At 40.1% G+C, this 18,345-nt stretch overlaps 1 protein-coding gene across 1 annotated transcript in view; it reads right to left on the bottom strand.

The window, feature by feature from the left end:
• The window catches only part of LOC122804215 (beta-1,4 N-acetylgalactosaminyltransferase 2-like), a 432,284-nt gene that overhangs the window by 39,997 nt on the left and 373,942 nt on the right, over positions 1 to 18,345 (bottom strand). The window contains exon 10 of the mRNA XM_044073916.1: positions 16,095 to 16,320. Coding sequence (XP_043929851.1) covers positions 16,095 to 16,320 — 226 coding nt within the window. The remainder of the gene's footprint in view (positions 1 to 16,094; positions 16,321 to 18,345) is intronic.

Below are 18,345 nucleotides of genomic sequence, written 5' to 3'. Positions count from 1 at the left end.
CACAGAGAGTGTGCTGGAGAACTTGGCTTGAACACTCGGCTGAAGACTCAACTCTATAGCTGTGCCAGTGGGGAGTCATACTGGGGACCTGGAGGGAGACAGACAGAGAAATCCCAACCCTGAACTGAGTGTGCTCTTAAAGGAAATTGTGCTTGATGCAGAGAGCTGCATCTGGAAATACTGTGTGCATCTGTTTTTTTTCTAAGTGAACATCTCTCACCTATGTCAGTGGTGAGGATTCAGTCTCCTTGATTACTGGCCCAGAGAGGGGACATCACATATTGTTGGAAGTGCTGGGATATTAATTGACCTTCTATAGCCTGTAGGCAGTTGTCACTGAAGGTGTGTGTATTTTCAGCAGCCACAAGGTAAACATGCAGAGTTTCATTTTCACAACAGTTTTTATTTATTTTTCATTTGTTTAGTTTAGTCAGGAAAATTAGACAAAAATATCAGCAGATGCTTATAGCACGCTGAAAAAGAACTGGTTGGCCGAATTGTGTGAAGCCAAAGGACTGACGCATGCCAATCTAACTAAAAAGAAAATGATTTCAGCCTTAGTTGTAGCTCAGACGAGCAACCAGGAGGATAACCAATCTGGTGATGGGAATATGTAGCCCTCAGAAACAGGACAGTTCACCTTTTACTCACAGGAGTTAAAAATCCATTTGCAGTTAAAGAGACTTGAACTGGAGGCCAAATGTTTGGAATTAGAATCAGGAGAGAGACTCCTGAATCTGGTGGTCGAAGAAAATGAGAGACTGCAGAGTTTGGAGGCTGAAGAAAATAAGAACCAGTGTCAACATGGGAGGGAAATGCTGACTGTTTACTAGGGTCATGGAGGTAATGGGGAAGGGATTAACTGAACCCCAGAAGCAATAAAGGTCAGTAAATTTCTTCCACAATTTACAGAGGGTGATAATTTTGATAGTTTTATTCCTATATTTGAAAGAGTTTGTAAATAGTATAATTCTGACTAAGGGATCTGGGTACATATCCTGGCCCCCCTTACTCCATGGTAAAGCTGTAACTGCTGTATCTAAATTGTCTAATACTGATTGTTTAAATTATGATAGAGTAAAACAATGTTTACTAGCATGCTTTATGTTAACACCTGAAGCTAACAGAAAAAAAGTTTTGTGAGCATAGACACAAGGCAGATGAAAGTGTGTATGATTATATTGCTGAACTAAGCACTTATTTTCATAGGCAGGTGAGTGGGTGTCAGGTCACCACTTTTGAAGGGTTGGTAGACCTTTTGGTGAGGGAACAAGCATTTAGCACTTTTCCTGAGGAGATGAGAATCTATTTTGCAGACAGTGAGTGTAACTCTGCAGATGAACTGGGGAAAAAAGGGTATCTCTATTTAGCAAGTAGAGCACCACTGCACTAGAAGGGGATACCAGTGCTGTACATGGATATAAACCTATGCTGGGCAGGCTAAACCACCCAACTGAGTGCACCAGTAACAGGGGAAGCCACTAGTTTAGGTACATGGCCAGGATCAGGGGCTAAATGTTTTAAATGTAACCAGTGGGGCCATGTTTCATATAAATGTCCAAAGAAGCAAGGTGGGGAACAGAAGGTGGGAGAGACAGCAAGTGTGAATGCCAGTGGTAAGCTGTCTGGAGACAACAGAGCTACCAAACTATCACCAGAGATTATATCTGATTATAGTGGATGAAAAACATGCCACTGCTAAGAGAGACAGAGCCTCTGACATAACCATTGTGAATCTTGCAGTGGTTAAACAGGAGCAGTACTTGCTTGGGCAGTCCACTCCAGACAGAGATTTAGGAGGGACCATATTGCAAATGTCTTTGGCCAGGGTTCATCTTGACTGGGAGAGTGGGAAAGGAAGCAAGCAAGTAGGTGTATTTGAGGATATCTCTGCAGATATCCTGATAGGGAATTATTTTGATAATGCAGTACCTTTTGTGCATGCAGTTACACACAGTCAGGCTTGGAGACAGGCATGTGGGGTTGGTATTATGTAGGAGACCTAGACAGACCTCACACCTGAAGCCAGGGCTGGTGAGGTGGATATTTCAGGAAGGGAGTTACCCTGTAGCAATGAGCATTGAAGGTGAGCCACAGCTGCTGGTAGCTACTGATGTTTGTTGGATAGAGTGACTGCAATTGCAGAGGTGAGTGGTAGTACCCAGGCTGACAGTAAGGCACAACTGTCAGAGGATACCAGACTGTGGAAGGGGAGCTGCCTGCCAAGAGTCACAAAGATAAAGGTGAGACAGGCTCAGCTCTTGGACTCTACACTAAGAGGCTTGATGGAGGTAGCTATGGACATGCCTGATTGTCAAAGAAAAGAGGAGTCTGTGTACTGGAACAAAGGGTTACTGTATAGAGACTGGACTCCTTAGAGAGGGTCAGAGGATGAGGTAATACAGCAGTTAGTAGTGCCCAGAGCCTAATGCCTGGCAGTTCTAGCCATAGCCAGTGACATTCCTTTTGCAGGACTTATGGGCATAAAGCATACCAAGAGATGTTTTATGCAGAGGTTTACTGGCCTGAGATTTTAAAAGATGTAACAGGGTACTGGAGGATCTGTGAGCAGTGTCAAAAAGCAGACAAGGCATGAGACAATGTTGAGGCTTCTTTGATGCCTTTGCCTGTGATTGAGGAGTCATTCCAGAGGATAGCTATGGATATTGTGGGGCCTCTGAGTACCTCAAGCTCCACAGGGAAGAAGTTTATCCTGGTGGTAGTAGATTATGCTATTAGACACCCTGAGGTGGTAGCTCTGTCCTTCATTGTGGCAGAGAAGGTGGCAAATGCTTTGTTAGAGATTTTTAGCAGGGTAGGTTTCCCAAGAGAAATACTGACTGACAGAGGAGCCAATTTCATGTCAGACCTGCTGACTTGTCTGTGGAAGTGCTGCGGGGTGAAACACCCAATGACCACCCCTTACCATCCACAGGCTAATTGTCCTGGGAAGAGGTTAAACTCTATGTTAAAGACCATGCTATGGTCATTTGCTGATCACTTTAAGAGAGAGAGAGTGAAACAAATTACTTGCCCCATCTGCAGTTTGCATACAGAGAGGTTCTCCAGGAATCCATGTTTTTCACCTTTGAGTTGCTCTATGGGCATAGGGTGAGGGGGCCTTTAAATTTCATTCGTGATGAGTAGGAGGGTGAGTGTGAATCCCACAGAGCATCTATTGTGGCATATGTCCTAAACCTCAGGACAAGGCTTAAGGAGCTCTTGGGATTGGCCGAGGAGAACCTGGCAGGAGCCCAACAGCAGAAAAATGTCTGGTATGACAGGAATGCTCAAGCCTGAGAGTATGCTGTGGGACAGCAGGTTATGGATCTCACTCCCATCAGACATAATAAGCTGCAGGCAGCTTGGATGGGACCCTGTAAAGTGGTAAGGAAGGTCAGTGATGTTAATTACATGGTAGAACTGCTAGGCAGGAGGCAGGGGCACAAACTGTACCATGTCAAACTGATGAAGCAATACCATGATAGTGAGGCCCTGGTGCTGATTATTTGCAGTAGGAGGCAGGAGGAGTCTGAGGGGGAATCTATGGTTACATCAAGTCAGTCAACAAAACAACAAGTTACTAAGGTGGAGCCTAGGGTTGTAGGCATATGACATGACAGTGCAGCACAATAGTGGGGTTAACAATGACAATGCAGATGGGTTTTCAAGACAGGGTATGGGTTAATGTATTCCCAGATAGGCTCATTCCTCTCACTCAATGTTTTTCAAGGGTCACTTGAAAAAATAGCTTGAGTCTTCAAAGGGGGGAAAGATGTGACAATGTGAGGTATTGCCAGCTATGCCAGGAGAAGTAGGGCAGTGGATGTGTAGCATGCTAGTACAGGTAGCTGGAATTTTTTAAGAAATTATGCATGATTTGTATATCAAACTGATTTGTACAGATGCTTGTGTTGGAAATGTATTTGTAAAGCTGCTTGTGTTAAAAAAATGTACCAACAGTATGTCCTGACTGTATTGTTACTGATTTAATGCATATGGTTTAACACAGGATACTGGAAGGGAAGAGGATACACTCAGCTCCAGCTAACTTTTAGAAAAATATTCTGAAATTAAATTACCTGGATAGGGCCATAAAGACTGTATCTTGCAGGTCTAACTGCAGCCAGAGACTAAATGTCTGTCCCAGAGAATGGCTTATTAGCTCCTATAGGAAGAGTGGAAGTGTTTTATGGTTTTATAGCTTCCAGATGGTATAACACATCTCAGCAAAACTCTGTATGTATGGTAACACATATGAGCTCATTTCTCATTCAGTTTCTAGCAATGGGGGTAGCATGGGTACCAGAAGTCAGATGACCAGATGTATGTGATGTCATTCTGTAATCTATGACAAAATTCATGTTTTAATTCCAGAAGAGAGAGAAGTCTCAGAGAACTCTGTTTTGGAACATGGCAAAGAAGGACCCCTCACCTACTTCATCTTTCCTTGCTCTAGTAGGTGACTAGGGAATAGTAATTCTTTGGATCAGTCAGGAAAATATAGTGAGTTTACTTAAGTACTGTTTTTCTGTATATGTGTGAATCTATTTATCTGTGTTATTTCCTGTGATTGAAACTGTGGTGCTTATTATAAATAGATATTCAGTATTTTCATGTTCTTTTATTATTTATTATTAAATATATTTAAACTTTTCATTGTGGCTGGTCCTTTAAAGAATGTTATAACCTTTGAGAGTACATATATGTATTTGATGACTCTGTGGCCACTCCTGAAAGCCTTACTGCATTGGCCAAAACACTACCATTTATTGGGTACCCTTGTAAGAGGCTTAGAGTAGCTGGATTTGGAGTGTCTGGTGGCAGTAACTAACTTATAGTCTGGGCAGAAGGTGTGTGTGTGTGTGTGTGTGTGTGTGTGTGTGTGTGTGTGTGTGTGTGTGTGTGTGTGTGTGTGTGTGTGTGTTGTACAAATCAAATCTCAAAGAGTGTGTGTGTGTCAACTGCTTGGAGCAGGGACACAAAGCACTGGCTTCCCAGAGAGGGTGCTGGAGGACTTGGCTTGGACGCTCGGCTGAGGACTCAGCTCTATATTTGTGCCAGTGCAGAGTCTTACTGGGGACCTGGAGGGAGACAGAGAGAGAAATCCAGACCCAGGACTGAATATGTTCTCTTTGTGCTCTTAAAGGAAATTGTGCTTGATGCAGAGATCTCTATCTGGAAATACTCTATGTATCTATATTTGTTCCAAGTGAACATCCATCATCAGTGTCAGCGCTGAGGATGCAGGCTCCTTGATTACTGGCCCAGACAGAGGATGTCACAAGGCTTCATCAGGTAAAAATGGGGTAGTTAATTTTTTTCTGTTGTTAATTAGCGAGATTGGTCATTACCTAATTATTTTACGAATGTGCTAGTTTTACAATTACTACCTCTTATTGACAACTTACTCAGTGATGTAACTAAATGTTGTCTGCATATCTAATTAATGCACCTTGTGGGAAATATGTTAATTAAATGTATGGGTTCAGTTGGTGATATTATAGAATTATAGATTTTTTAGCTTGTAGGTGTAAAAGAAAAGTTTGTCTTTTAAGAAAAGAGTGTTTTCATGTGTAAAGTTGCACAAGAACACTTTCTTGTCAAAAACATTTTGACAAAAAATACTTTTGATCTTTATATATCATTGCATTTCAGCATGTAAAGATGTGTCTGCTGTGGAATACTTAGTTGGTGACTGAAGCACAGAATTCACAATGGTACTTTTTCTCTAAAATTGTACTAGATACACAGATGCTTTATGGCATATCTGCACTATGTACAGTATGCATAACAATGTTAATTTTTCATTTTTTTGCCAGCACAGTGGGGACTGTGCATCACAGTTGTTCTTTCTCATTAAAACTGTGTAATATAGAGTCACAGTAGGCCAGTTCAAGTAATATACAAATCTGTAGTATAAAGCCTCAAAGTGAACAGTTAACACAAAATTAATGGGTTCACTTTCAATGAATGATTATTGCATAGAACAATGGATTTCATGCACCCTATCAACTAAACAGCATGCAAATTGCCAGCAGCAGTTAATTGAAGCTAAAGTACAAAGCATAATGGGAAACATCTTAGAAACATCTTACAATGTAATATTTGGTGAGTGTTAGAGATAAGGTGAATGAATTTTTGCCTGATCAACTTAGAATTTTCTTTGTTGATACTTCTGCAGTTTGTCAGTCATCTTGTCTATTCTTCAGTGGCAAAGGTGGTGTAGAATTGTAATACACTGGAACATAATGCTTGTGTTGAGCCATCCGATTGGTGTATAATGGTGAAGCTGTTCACCATCAAACATTGTGTGTGCACCATGTATTACTTTGCATGTGTGTGCGTGTGTGTGTGTGTGTGTGTGTGTGTGTGTGTGTGTGTGTGTGTGTGTGTGTGTGTGTGTGTGTGTGTGTGCGTGTGCATGTGCGTGTGTGCGTATGTGCGTGTGTGCATGTGTGAGTGTGTGCGTGTGTGCGTGTGTGTGTGTGTGTGTGTGTGTGTGTGTGTGTGTGTGTGTGTGTGTGTGTGTGTGTGTGTGTGTGTGTGTGTGTGTGTGTGTGTGTGTGTGTGTGTGTATGTGCCAATGTTTGGCTTAAAGAGACTCAGTATGGTGAGTAAGTTACTGAACTGTACTATTGTATCCAAGTAAAGCAGCACTGTGCATTCCACAGCTAAACAGCATATGTAGCATTCCAGACCACTGTATGCTTTACAACATAAAAGAACTATGACCCTGAATATAGAACATTCTAGATTGTGGGTGGTTGCAGAGTATGCAATACTGCAGCTCACTAAACATTAGATTTGAAAAGTCCCATGAATGTTTACCAAGCCTGCCATGCAGGTACATATCCCTATCATGTTAACTGTGGAGGGACAAAGGCATGCTATGTAGATGCTAGGTTAGAATAGATGAGTGTATCACACGATTCAGAAACGTATGAAACTGTGTCATTGTCATTATCCATTCCTTCATATTACCATTCCATTAGAAACTGAATTTGTTCCAGATTGCTGATTTTAGTGTTTTTTGTTTACATGTATTTTCATTTTTGTGCTTACTGTTACTAAGTTGTGATTTTTTTTATAGGATGTTCTTAATATTTTTCTAGTCTTAAAGACAAAACTAGGTTACTTTTGAAATGAACTGCTACATAAACTTTACTTTTCATTGTGTTTGTTTTACAGTGCAGAACATTAGATGATTATCAATACCCTTGAATGGCACTATTAAAATTGTTTGCTAAATGTCATACTGGGGCTAGTTTATTCCTTTCTGTTTCATGTGTTACTCATCCCTTGTCCTCCCCTGTCTTGCTTGTTATATTTATTTATTTATTTGCATTTTTTTCATGAAAAGTCTGTAAAAATGTTGGGGAAAAAAGAAATTTCATTCTGGGTTTTCCTACCCATTTTATATAGAATGGCCTTAAGGAATATAAACTATTTTTTTAATCTGGTCCACTGTTTGTTTGTAAGGGCATGTATGCATGAGAGTGTGTGTGTGTGTGTGTGTGTGTGTGTGTGTGTGTGTGTGTGCGTGTGTGCGTGTGTGCGTGTGTGCGTGTGTGTGTGTGTGTGTGTGTGTGTGTGTGTGTGTGTGCATGTGTGCGTGTGTGTATATAGGCTCAAGTACAACTATTGCATAGCTAAATCTACAGTATCGTGTATTTTTATTGAAGGGAACATTTTTCATTGTCTTTTTTCCTGTATTCCCTGCTTTCCTTTGTTTGCTTTGATTACAGCTGGATTACTTATTTCTATTGGGAAAGAGGTAGTAGCAGATGGCTGTAATACAGGCAGCCCATTTAGGTTTTTAATACCTTATGCCCTTCTCCATCAGCAATCTGAGTGAATGGAAGTCCAAAAATACTGACCCCTCTTGGCATGGTGCTCTTATATATACCCACTGCCTAAATATATTTTCTCCTTCATGGGCCCATATTCCTGGTCCTTAAGCTGCATTGTTTGTAACATGCAGCCTCAACCTGATGTCAGTCTTAAAACAGACTGAGCTGCTGTTCCTGCCCTGGCTGGTTGAACAGTTTCAGCTAGTCCCTTTTGCCTTCTACCACTGATTTCTCCAGATCCCGAGTTACTAATTGATCCAGGATCATTAAGATAACAGACATGACCTTATTCTTATGTCCTACTGAATCAGCTTATTCTCAAGTATTATAACAATTTCAAAAATAAGCATACTGACAAAAAGATGAGCATGGAGAAGGTGATCTGCTGATCTGCTCATTGAATATTAGAAATATATGTACTTTGTTAAAAGGAAAGTGGTAATATAACTTCATTAGACACCATTCTTTCCTATGGAGAATGAAACATCAATGCAAGTTAGATAGTTGGAATAAGAAGAGTACTTCATAGGTTCATAGGTAGGTACTAGGCTATCAGCCCTGGGGCCTATATAAGCCTAACCAAAAAGGTTCCCTGGCTTTTGCCACCCAAGAAAATTATTTTCCTGTGCCCCTGTCAAGTAGTGCCACAGAAGTGATCCCCGGGGTGAATTTTCTATTTCCCATCCAGTCGTCAAGGTTTTTCTTAAAGAGGGTCAATGAGGAGCTTTGCTTGACATGAATGGATAGTTTTTTCCAGAGTATGGGAAGTCTCTGGGAAAGGAATCTATCCCTCCAGCATGTTCTGTTTATTGTGCTGACAAGGTTTAGGCCAATGGAGCATGTGATTCAGAGAGATTGGGATTTGTTTAGGTGTAGCATGTCCAACAGCTCTGGGTTTGACATACATTTGTATGTTAGGCAGACATTGCCTCTGAGTAGGCGATATGTGACGGAGTAGAGGTGGAGTTTTTTGAGACGGTATGAGTATGGCATCTCTTTGAGGCCAGTAATCCTCTTAGTGAGGTATTTTTGTGACCTTTTCAACTGTTGTAGGTGTCTTGTGAGATACATGCCAAACAGGGCATTGTACTCTGTAATGGCTCTGATGAGAGATGAGTAGAGAGGAACAATGACCTCCTTTTTTCTAGAGGGGAACCCTTTTGTGATGAGGTGTGCCACATAGAAGCATTTCCTGACTACTGTGGTGATGTGGTTATCAAAGGAAAGACTACACCTGTGTCCCAAGGTCTCTTATCACACTTTCAGTGTTTAGTGAGCTACCGCTTATGTGGTAGTTTATGGGTACTGAGTTTTTCCCAAAGGGGATGACAATGCACTTCTTGGAATTGAGCTTAAGGCCATGATTTTGTCACCAAGCATCTGTCTCTGTGAGGCCCTTTTGTAGAATGTCTACATCATTAGGTGATTATGTTATGGCACCCCGTTTGCAGTCATCTGCGAACTTTGTTAGCCAAAGACCTTCTGTGTTGGCCTGCACTTCAGAGAAGTAGATGCCGAACAGGACAAGATGCCGGACCGAACCCTGTGGTACTCCACTCGTCACTGGTCTGAAGTTGGACTTGGAGTTGGCTACTTTTACTGTGTGGGTTCTGTCAGTGAGCCAGTTGGCCACCCATCTTGTGACATAGGAATGTATCCCCAGTTTAGTGAGATTATCTATAATTCCACAGTGGGGGATGGTATTGAAAGCCTTGGCGAGGTCAAGATAGGCTGTGTGCACTAACTTGCCCTCATCTATGGCTCTAGTGACTGCTTCAAAGAAGTCAATCAGGTTTAGTAGACATGATCTACATTTTACAAACCCAAACTGAGTGGGGTCCAAGGTTTGGAGGTTACCTATGTTTTTGTTTATAAGCTCCAAGATGATATGTTCCATGGCCTTGCGGACCAGGCTCGTCAGGCTAATGGGGCAGTAGTTTCCGGATTCTGTGGTGGCACCTCTTTTGTGGAGTGGGATAACCGTCACTGTGCGCCATTCAGTAGGCACATAGCCTGAGGTGAGGCTATGATTGAACATGGTACTTAGGTGGGGTGCCAGTTTGTTCTGTAGTTCATGCAGTACGCAGCCTGGGATGTTGTCTGGTCCCATGGATGCTGTGTTCTTGGTTTTGAAGAGTGCTGTCTTTACTTGTTCATCCGTGATTACAGGGGCTTTGCAGTCTTGCAGTCTGCCATTCTTCAGTTAAAGTGAGAACTTTTACTTTCTGGAACTGTAATGTTATTTTTGGTAAGATTAATTTGATAAGATTAACACAAATCTGGAATTCTATATCACATTCAGAGTCAGTGGCATCCATTCTTCAGTAGAAATGCAAAACAGGATGATTTTTTTTTTTTTTTTTGCAAGAGTCAGACATGATCTGTCAAGCTGCTTCCTAATAGTTGAAATTTCTGCCTTCCATCCAATGTGTAATTTGTTCTCATTAAATGTATAATTGAGTGAACTTGTTCAGGGAATTATCACATGTAGCTACAATCACTGTGAACCAAAGCACAGCATTTACCAAATATTTTTATCCATCTTGTGCATAATAATGATTTCGTTCTTACACACATCTTGTTTTTATATTTTTTGTTCCCTGCCTTTCCCAACATCGAGTTGTTTTATGTTGTCTTCAGTGACAAATGATGAACAGTATATTGTGAATGATTTAGGATTTAATTTAATTATGCCCTAATTTTCCCTTTCCATATTCTCAGGAGATGTATGGTACTTGCCATATTTAATTTTGACCATTAAGCTTGGTAGATACTTCTGCAGGCTCAGCATGAGTGGATGCACTTTGTTCTGACTCAACAGATATGCTGCACTGGATGTTCTTGTTTCTCTCAGGCAAGACTTTGGCTTCAGATGGAAGACAATGTTGTAGTCAATATTTCATCTCTCTTTCAGCCATAAAAATTAGCACTGGTCCTGTGGTGCATATGCCCCTAAATGAACCTAGGGAACCACTATTACAGATGACTGCTCTCTTTGTGTCTCTCTGTTATTATACTGGCAGTATTTCTCACATACCTTTACAAAAGGTATGCTACTGCTACAAGCTTAATATTTTGCCATTTTATTTTAGATAAAGACCAAAATATGTCTACAGTTAACATTTACTAAAACTGTATCTTCTCCGTATTAAAAAAAGAAAACATCAAGATTCTTGTGTAATACAATAGTCCAGATATTAATGATATTACGAAAAATATATCAGTCTCCTAATGGCCAATAATGGCCCACTAAGTAAATACTGCTCTGGCAGAATGTTGACAAAGTTATGATAGGTTTTTAGCAATTTTATAATGGCCGACATGAAAATTGACAATCATTACAAAATATGGGTTATGCTGCTAAATGCTAGGAGCTTAAACCAAAAACTGCACACCCTGGAATAGGGTTGCCACCTTTTGTTGTGGCTAAAACTGGAGAAAGGCCACACCTCTCACATCACCTGTAATACTGCCCATTCCCGCACTCTACCCTGCCCACAGTCCACCTATTTTGTGACATCACCATGACATCACTTGACGGGGAACCCCCTTTTTTCTGTTCCTGATGCCTGCTTTTGGCTGATTTACTATGCTTTTCTGTAAAAAAGCATAGTAAATCAGCTGATTTAACAAACTCTGATAGTCTGTTTCCTTTTTTGAAACAGAATATCAGACTTTGTACAGTGTTTTCTGCAGTATCGGAGAATTGATTTGATTTCTGGATAGTCCGAAAAAAAAACAGACGAGTGGCAATCCTACACAACTCTCTTCAAGCACAGATTAATTTAAAATATATATTTAGGACAGTGAAATATATTCCACATTTGAATGTCTATAAAGAATTTCTGTCAGCAGAATTAACACTCTTGTAGCCATACCTGCGTGAGCCAAGTAACTGCAACTAAAATGTTTCCAAAATTATCCACCCAGCTTTGAATAATTTTGCTGTGTGGTCATGTTAACTTGGGAACATTAGTGTTTCAGTAAGCCACTCAAGATGCCTAATCTTCCTTCAAACTCAATACTCCACCATGACAATCTCCACAGTAACCCCAAGCATCCTCTTATTAAGTTCTCCACAATCTAATTTCACGGAAGTATCGCAGAATTACATTTGTGACATCCCTGCAGCAAAAGGCTCGGAGGTTTCTCCATGAAAACTGGAACTAGGAGAAGACAGTTAACAGCAGTAATAACTCCTGCTATTAAATAAAGGATTTCAGTGCATCCCCCAAATTTTACTTTTTTGTAGGTATTTTGCAAGTACTGTGGGCTATGTATGTGTGTGAGTGATGTGTTTATGTGTCTGGCTGGCTGTGTGTGAGTGAATGCATGCATAAAAGCAGAATATATGTGTGTGTGAAATAGCGTGAACAGTGAGAACGATGGAGCCATTATTTTACACTCGCTAAGCAACACTTTTGCTGTTTAGCGAGTGTAAAATAAAAGTCAAAGTCAAAGAAACCGAAAAGTATGTGTGTGTGTGTGTGTGTGTGTGTGTGTGTGTGTGTGTGTGTGTGTGTGTGTGTGTGTGAGATCGGGAGACTCAGTGCAATGTGTGAATGAATGCAAGTATGAATGAGGAAGTGAATGTGTGTGTGTGTGTGTGTGTGTGTGTGTGTGTGTGTGTGTGTGTGTGTGTGTGTGTGTGTGAGAGATCAGGAGAGAGTGAGCGTGATCACATGTGAGTGAATGCCAGTTGCTTGAGTTCCAGTTAAGCAAGAGTGTAATGTCATTATTCCTGGACATTTCAAAGTTTTTTGAGTTACTTCCAGGAGACGGGAGATGCTATAAAAATCCATGAGAATCCTGGGCAATCCTGGAGAGGTGGCAACCCTACACTGGAAGCACTCCTATCAGTGGAGGATGTAGATGTCTGTGCAGTCACAGAAACCTGGTTCAAGGCCTCAGACAGTACCCTGCCCTTGTATGGCTATAATGCCTTCCACACAATCAGACCACAAAATGAATGTGTGAGAACCAAGGGAGGTGGTGTTTTGATTTATATTAGCGATAAATTAACCTCCTGACTAGTTAGACAGGACAACTCCATGGAGTTACTGTAGGTAAGACCCCATTCAAGTCATAGCTAGTTATAAATCCCCCTCCATGGATCATGATGCACATGAGGCCTGCTTGACCAAGCTGGAGTCAATCCAAATATTGCCAAACACTCTGATCATAGGGGATTTCAATTATCCCACCATCAAATAGGAAACTTACTTTAGCCCTAACTCACTAGTGCAAAAGCTCCTTGACTTTGTTAACAAAAATGCCTTGGAACAAATTGTTCAAACCCCAGCTACAGGAGCAAACATACTAGAGCTGGTCCTCACTAACATGACAGACAGATGCACCACCACAACTGCTGGACCCTCATTAATTAAATTTGACAACATATCAGTTGCCTTCAAACTGGCACTAATACCAGAACTCACAGAGGGTGAAGTCAGACTAAAAATCTTCACTAAGGCAAACTATACCCTCCTAGGGGATGGTATAAATGCATTCCAAGCCTCAACCCCAGCTGGAAGTGGTAACTACATGAAAGCTTACACTAAACCCTGTACATTCACTTGTATATGTTTATAGACTTGGCTGTTCCAGACAGAATCAAAGCCAGAGCCCCAGGTAAAAACAAGCCACCCTGGTAGATAACCAGCATCAACAAACTCCACAACAAATGCAAAAAGCTGCTGACTAAGTAAACTGAGGCAAGACCAGAAAAATGGAAAAGCACCCTCCTCAGCCTCAACAGGCAAATAAGACATGTCAACTCCTCTAAGGGTAACTTTGAGAAAAACTTAGCAATCAGTCAAGGATAACCATAAGGCCTTTTACAGTTATTTATACAGCCTAAAAGGTAGAACCCAAGCATGTGCAAACTAATGACTAATGGTATCACACTGATGCTGCAGAGATAGCAAACCTGCTGGTGGACAGATTTGGTGAAAATTTGACTCCATTATCCACTCCAAATATATCAAAACCTTGTCACAAATATCCCCAACTGTCCTACATATCCAAAGAGCAGGTCATTAAAGCCTTGTTTAAGGCAAAAAACACAGCATCTATGGGATGAAACAGTATCCCAGGCTGTCTTCTAAACAAACTAAAACATGAACTAACTTCACCATTAATAAGTGCGCTATTCAATCACAGCCTAACCACAGGCTGTGTTCCTGCAGAATGGAGAACAGCAACAGTTATTCCCCTCCACAAAGGTGGCTTAGCAACAGACTCAGGGAATTATAGACACATAAGTCTGACCAGCCGCATCTGTAAGGCCATGGAACATATCATCATGGACCAGATCTTGCCTGTTAAGCCTGGTGGATTTCTTTGAAAATGTGACCAGGGCCACTGACAAGGGCAGATCTATGCAAACAGAGTACCTCAACTTGGCCAAGACTTTTGACACAATCTCACACTCAGGCATTACCAATAAACTTAGCAAACTGAATGTAAACCCTTTTGTTTTTAGAATGGTTGCCAATTGGCTTGCAAACTGGTCACACGCTATCAAAATGGGTGACTCCACATCAACCAGCAGACCTGTCACCAGCGAGGTGTCACAAGGGTCAATACTAGTCCACCTACTGTTTGGCGTACACTTCTCAGAAGTTCAGGCCAAAACTAAGGGGCTGTGGCTGACCCAGTTTGCAGATGACTGCAAACTGGGTATAATTATCGAATCCCCAAATGATGTCAGTATACTTCAGGAGGGTCTTATGCAGACCAACTACTGGTGTCTTAGTCATGGCTTCAATCTAAATGAAAGAAATGCCTCATCATTCTCTTCAGTAAAAAACAATATCCCTTCACACTATCAAATTAGCAACAATACCCTATGTACCTATGAAGTGGTAAGGGATCTGAGATCACAAGTAGACTGTGACCTTAACTTTAACCACCATGTGTCTACTGTAGTTAGTAAGGCTTTCTATGGAGCACACTTGATTAGCAAAAGCATCACATCTAGAGCAAAGGAGGTTATAACCTCTCTATACTCATCACTAATCAGAGCCATAATTGAGTATAATGCCCCTTTTGGAATGTACCATACAAAGCACTTGCAGTAATTGGACAGACCTCAGTTGTTTCTAACAAAGAAGATCAAGGATCTTACACAGACCGACTAAAGTCCATATCATTATACTCAGTATCATATAGACATCTTAAGGGAGACTTATGGCTTAAAGATCAATCTCTGACCCAAACCTTATGAAATGGGTGCACATCTCTAAATCAAACAGGACTAGAGATACTCATTCCAGGGACCTAAATATGGCTGGCAACTTGAATAGGATGTGCTGAAGGAACAGATTTGTCTCACTGAGACTTCCGCATCTTTGGAATAGGCTGCCAATTCATGTGAAGCAGAACACCTCTATGACACTGTTCAAAAAGAACCTGGTCAAGTGAATGTGGCACTGTAAATTCTTACCAGGGATAGTGCCCACAACCCTCCTGGACATGGGCAGTCATTACTAAATATGGGTATTGACTACAGTATCTATGGTATTAAATCGGGATGAAATGACTAGACTTGATATGACCTCCAGGTCAATAGCCTAGAAACCTCCTATAATCCTAAATACTGCAATGCATGAATTTTTGTGGAGGGAGGGCTGAAATTTCAAACTTTTTCTAATTAAACAAAATAGGATGATTGTGCAGTGCTTTACAGTTCAACCAATCCACACTCTGCACAAAAAAGCCCCATAGACAACATAGAGGTTGATCCCATAACCCACACTTTAATACTACAGGTGAATTGACACAGGACAATAATGCAAACATATTCAGTAATAAAAAGTTATTAAGTGCTTTCATCCCAACAAAAAACAGGAACTTCCTCAGAACAAAGGTTGTGCGATCAACCTCCATGTTGTTCGTTGTGCTCTTTTGTGCAAAGTGCATAATGGTTCATCTTTTTGGTATTAATACAATTGTTTTAATATGACGTTTTTTCTGCGGTCTTCTTCAGCAGTTTATGATATAGCCACAAATGCTTGACCAATAATTACTTTACAGAGCATTTCTTTTATGAATATAGTAATCATCATCAGTATGTTGTTTACTTCTGCTATTTTCAGCTACACTTTTGAGCAAAATGTTTGTTTTTTTCACTTTGTACTCCATGCATTTTAATAAATTACAGTAACCACACAAGACAGTTATTACAAGACTTTGGTAATTAGTACAAAAAACAGAAATGACTGGATATTATCTAAGTACCTGGGTGTGCCACTCGTGCATGCTTAGGATCAAAGCCAACTCTTCTTGCCTGGTCTGTTCGGGCTAAAAAGAAATTTGTCACCACACTTGTCACAGCACAATTAGGAAATTTTTCTAATGGATGAAATGCACCATGCCTCCAATGTAAACAGTCTCCTTCTTCATCGTTTCCTTTTTCAAATAGGAGTTTAAACATAAAACGGCCATCATCAACCACACCTCCAACCTATGTCAAATGAGATTAAATGTTGTTAGTATTAAAACTCATGTGGTAATTTCACATTTTGTTTAAAGCTAAACAATATCAGTACTTGTTTTTCAAAAACCAGCAAGGAAATGTACTGCAGTAACATTTAATGCAATTCTGCAAAATAAATGAAATTAATATTAATCATAGTTGCAATAGAGGAAAACACTGCAGTCAGGAAAGGAGGAAGAGGTGAGCTATAACTTCATTTTTTTTATTAATACAGCAAGTAAATTAGCTTCTCATAGAACATTGAATGATCTTTCACAAAATGCACATTTCACATTTATGTCATTTTGTGCAGTTAAGAGCCATGGGTGAAGACTCAGACAGAAATATAGCAAACTGAGTTGTATAACATCAAAACATAAATTATGGAATTAGCAGTATGAATTCTGTAAATGCATAATTACTATAAAGTTATAGCCTGATGCTATGGCTGATGTTAAATCCTCAAATGATTGCTCTATGTCTCAAGAGCACACACAGAAATTTAATTACACTGAAAATGAGTTTTAGTTCCAAATTCCCAAACTTACACATTGTATATTCATTTATAACTGCATCTAAAATTGGATTAACAAATTTGTTAAGGTGTCTTTGGAGTGTAACCTCCACAGTGACTTTTTAATGTCAGGTAGTAAGCCTTTTGTTTCCTTCTGAAGTATAACATATACATAGGTTGATTGGCAATACATAACAAAAGTACAGTTGTTGTTTGTCTTTTTGGCTTTTCCCGGTTAGGGGTCACCACAGCGGACCTCCGGTCCGTTAATGATTGGCAGTATATTTTTTATGGTGTCGAGTTGCCAGCCCGACGCCCAACCTTAGCGAAGGCATGCCCATTCACTCATGTCTTTTGGAGGCCACTCGATTGGTTAAAATCATTAAGAGCGCAAACATCTATATAAAATACATTCTTTACTAATCAGGCACATTTCCTTTTTCTCCAAGTGCAAAATCATTTGATATGATTAATAATGAAATGAGTAGTGGCAAAAACTCCATCACTTAAAATTACACTTAAAATTCTACTTTCAGTTAACATTTTTAAGAATGAAGAGAAATTTAAAAGAATGTCATTTGCAGCCATATGACAGAACCTATATACATAAACTATAAATTGGGTGTTCTTATTTGATCTTTCACTGATTCACAGTTGGTATAATTTGGGTTATACTATGTTAACAATTGGTGCCAAGACAGTGGCCTATATTAAATATGAAAAAAAGTCTAAATCATAACATATAGATGACACGTCCTTATCATTTTATCACCATGTTTTTGCAGTAGTTCAGAAGGCCTTCTCTCTGTCTCATAGAATTTCTAAAGGCATACATTCTAGCTTCAAAGATGCTTTAATTCCCCTTTACTTATCTTTTATCAGACCCATAATTGAATAGAATGCCCATGTTTGCTTTTATTTGCTTAAATACATCACTCATCTTAAGATACCTGAGATCAATGACTTCAAAACCCTCAGTTGGATAGACTAGATGCCCACTCTCTCTCAGTGTCTTATAGACCTCTCATGATGATCTGTGTCTAGCCTGTTGAACCATAAATGAACCAACCCACCTTGGTGACTTATTCCTTCACAGTACAAATTGTTCTTCAAATAACCCGTTAAAAGCTGTAAATCTCAATAGGTAAGTAAGACTCACTGGCATGATAGATTCATATACTAATGTCACACACACTTCTGGTACAAACTTCTACTAAATACCGGCAAAGTAGCAGTCTTGCCATCTTCAAGGAAAGTAATATGAGATAGCCTGAATCCCCCCCCCCCAACTCTATCATATGTTCACTCCTTGAGACTGGAGAGAATTATTTCTGAACAAGATTTATTGGCTAAGCTTGTAACGGTTTGTCGATTGACCACCTAGTATTTACTTGTGAACCTATAATTTAACCTCATGTAGATGAAAAAGTTTATTTGTTGCTGTTTATGATGCAAGACTGAAGTTTATCTAATGTAATATCTACTTATAAAATCTAATT

The sequence above is a fragment of the Protopterus annectens genome, chromosome 6.part0, assembly GCF_019279795.1.
Source record: "Protopterus annectens isolate FY-2018-M chromosome 6.part0, PAN1.0, whole genome shotgun sequence".
Lineage (NCBI taxonomy): Eukaryota > Metazoa > Chordata > Ceratodontiformes > Protopteridae > Protopterus > Protopterus annectens.
This window is presented reverse-complemented; position numbering and strand designations above follow the sequence as displayed.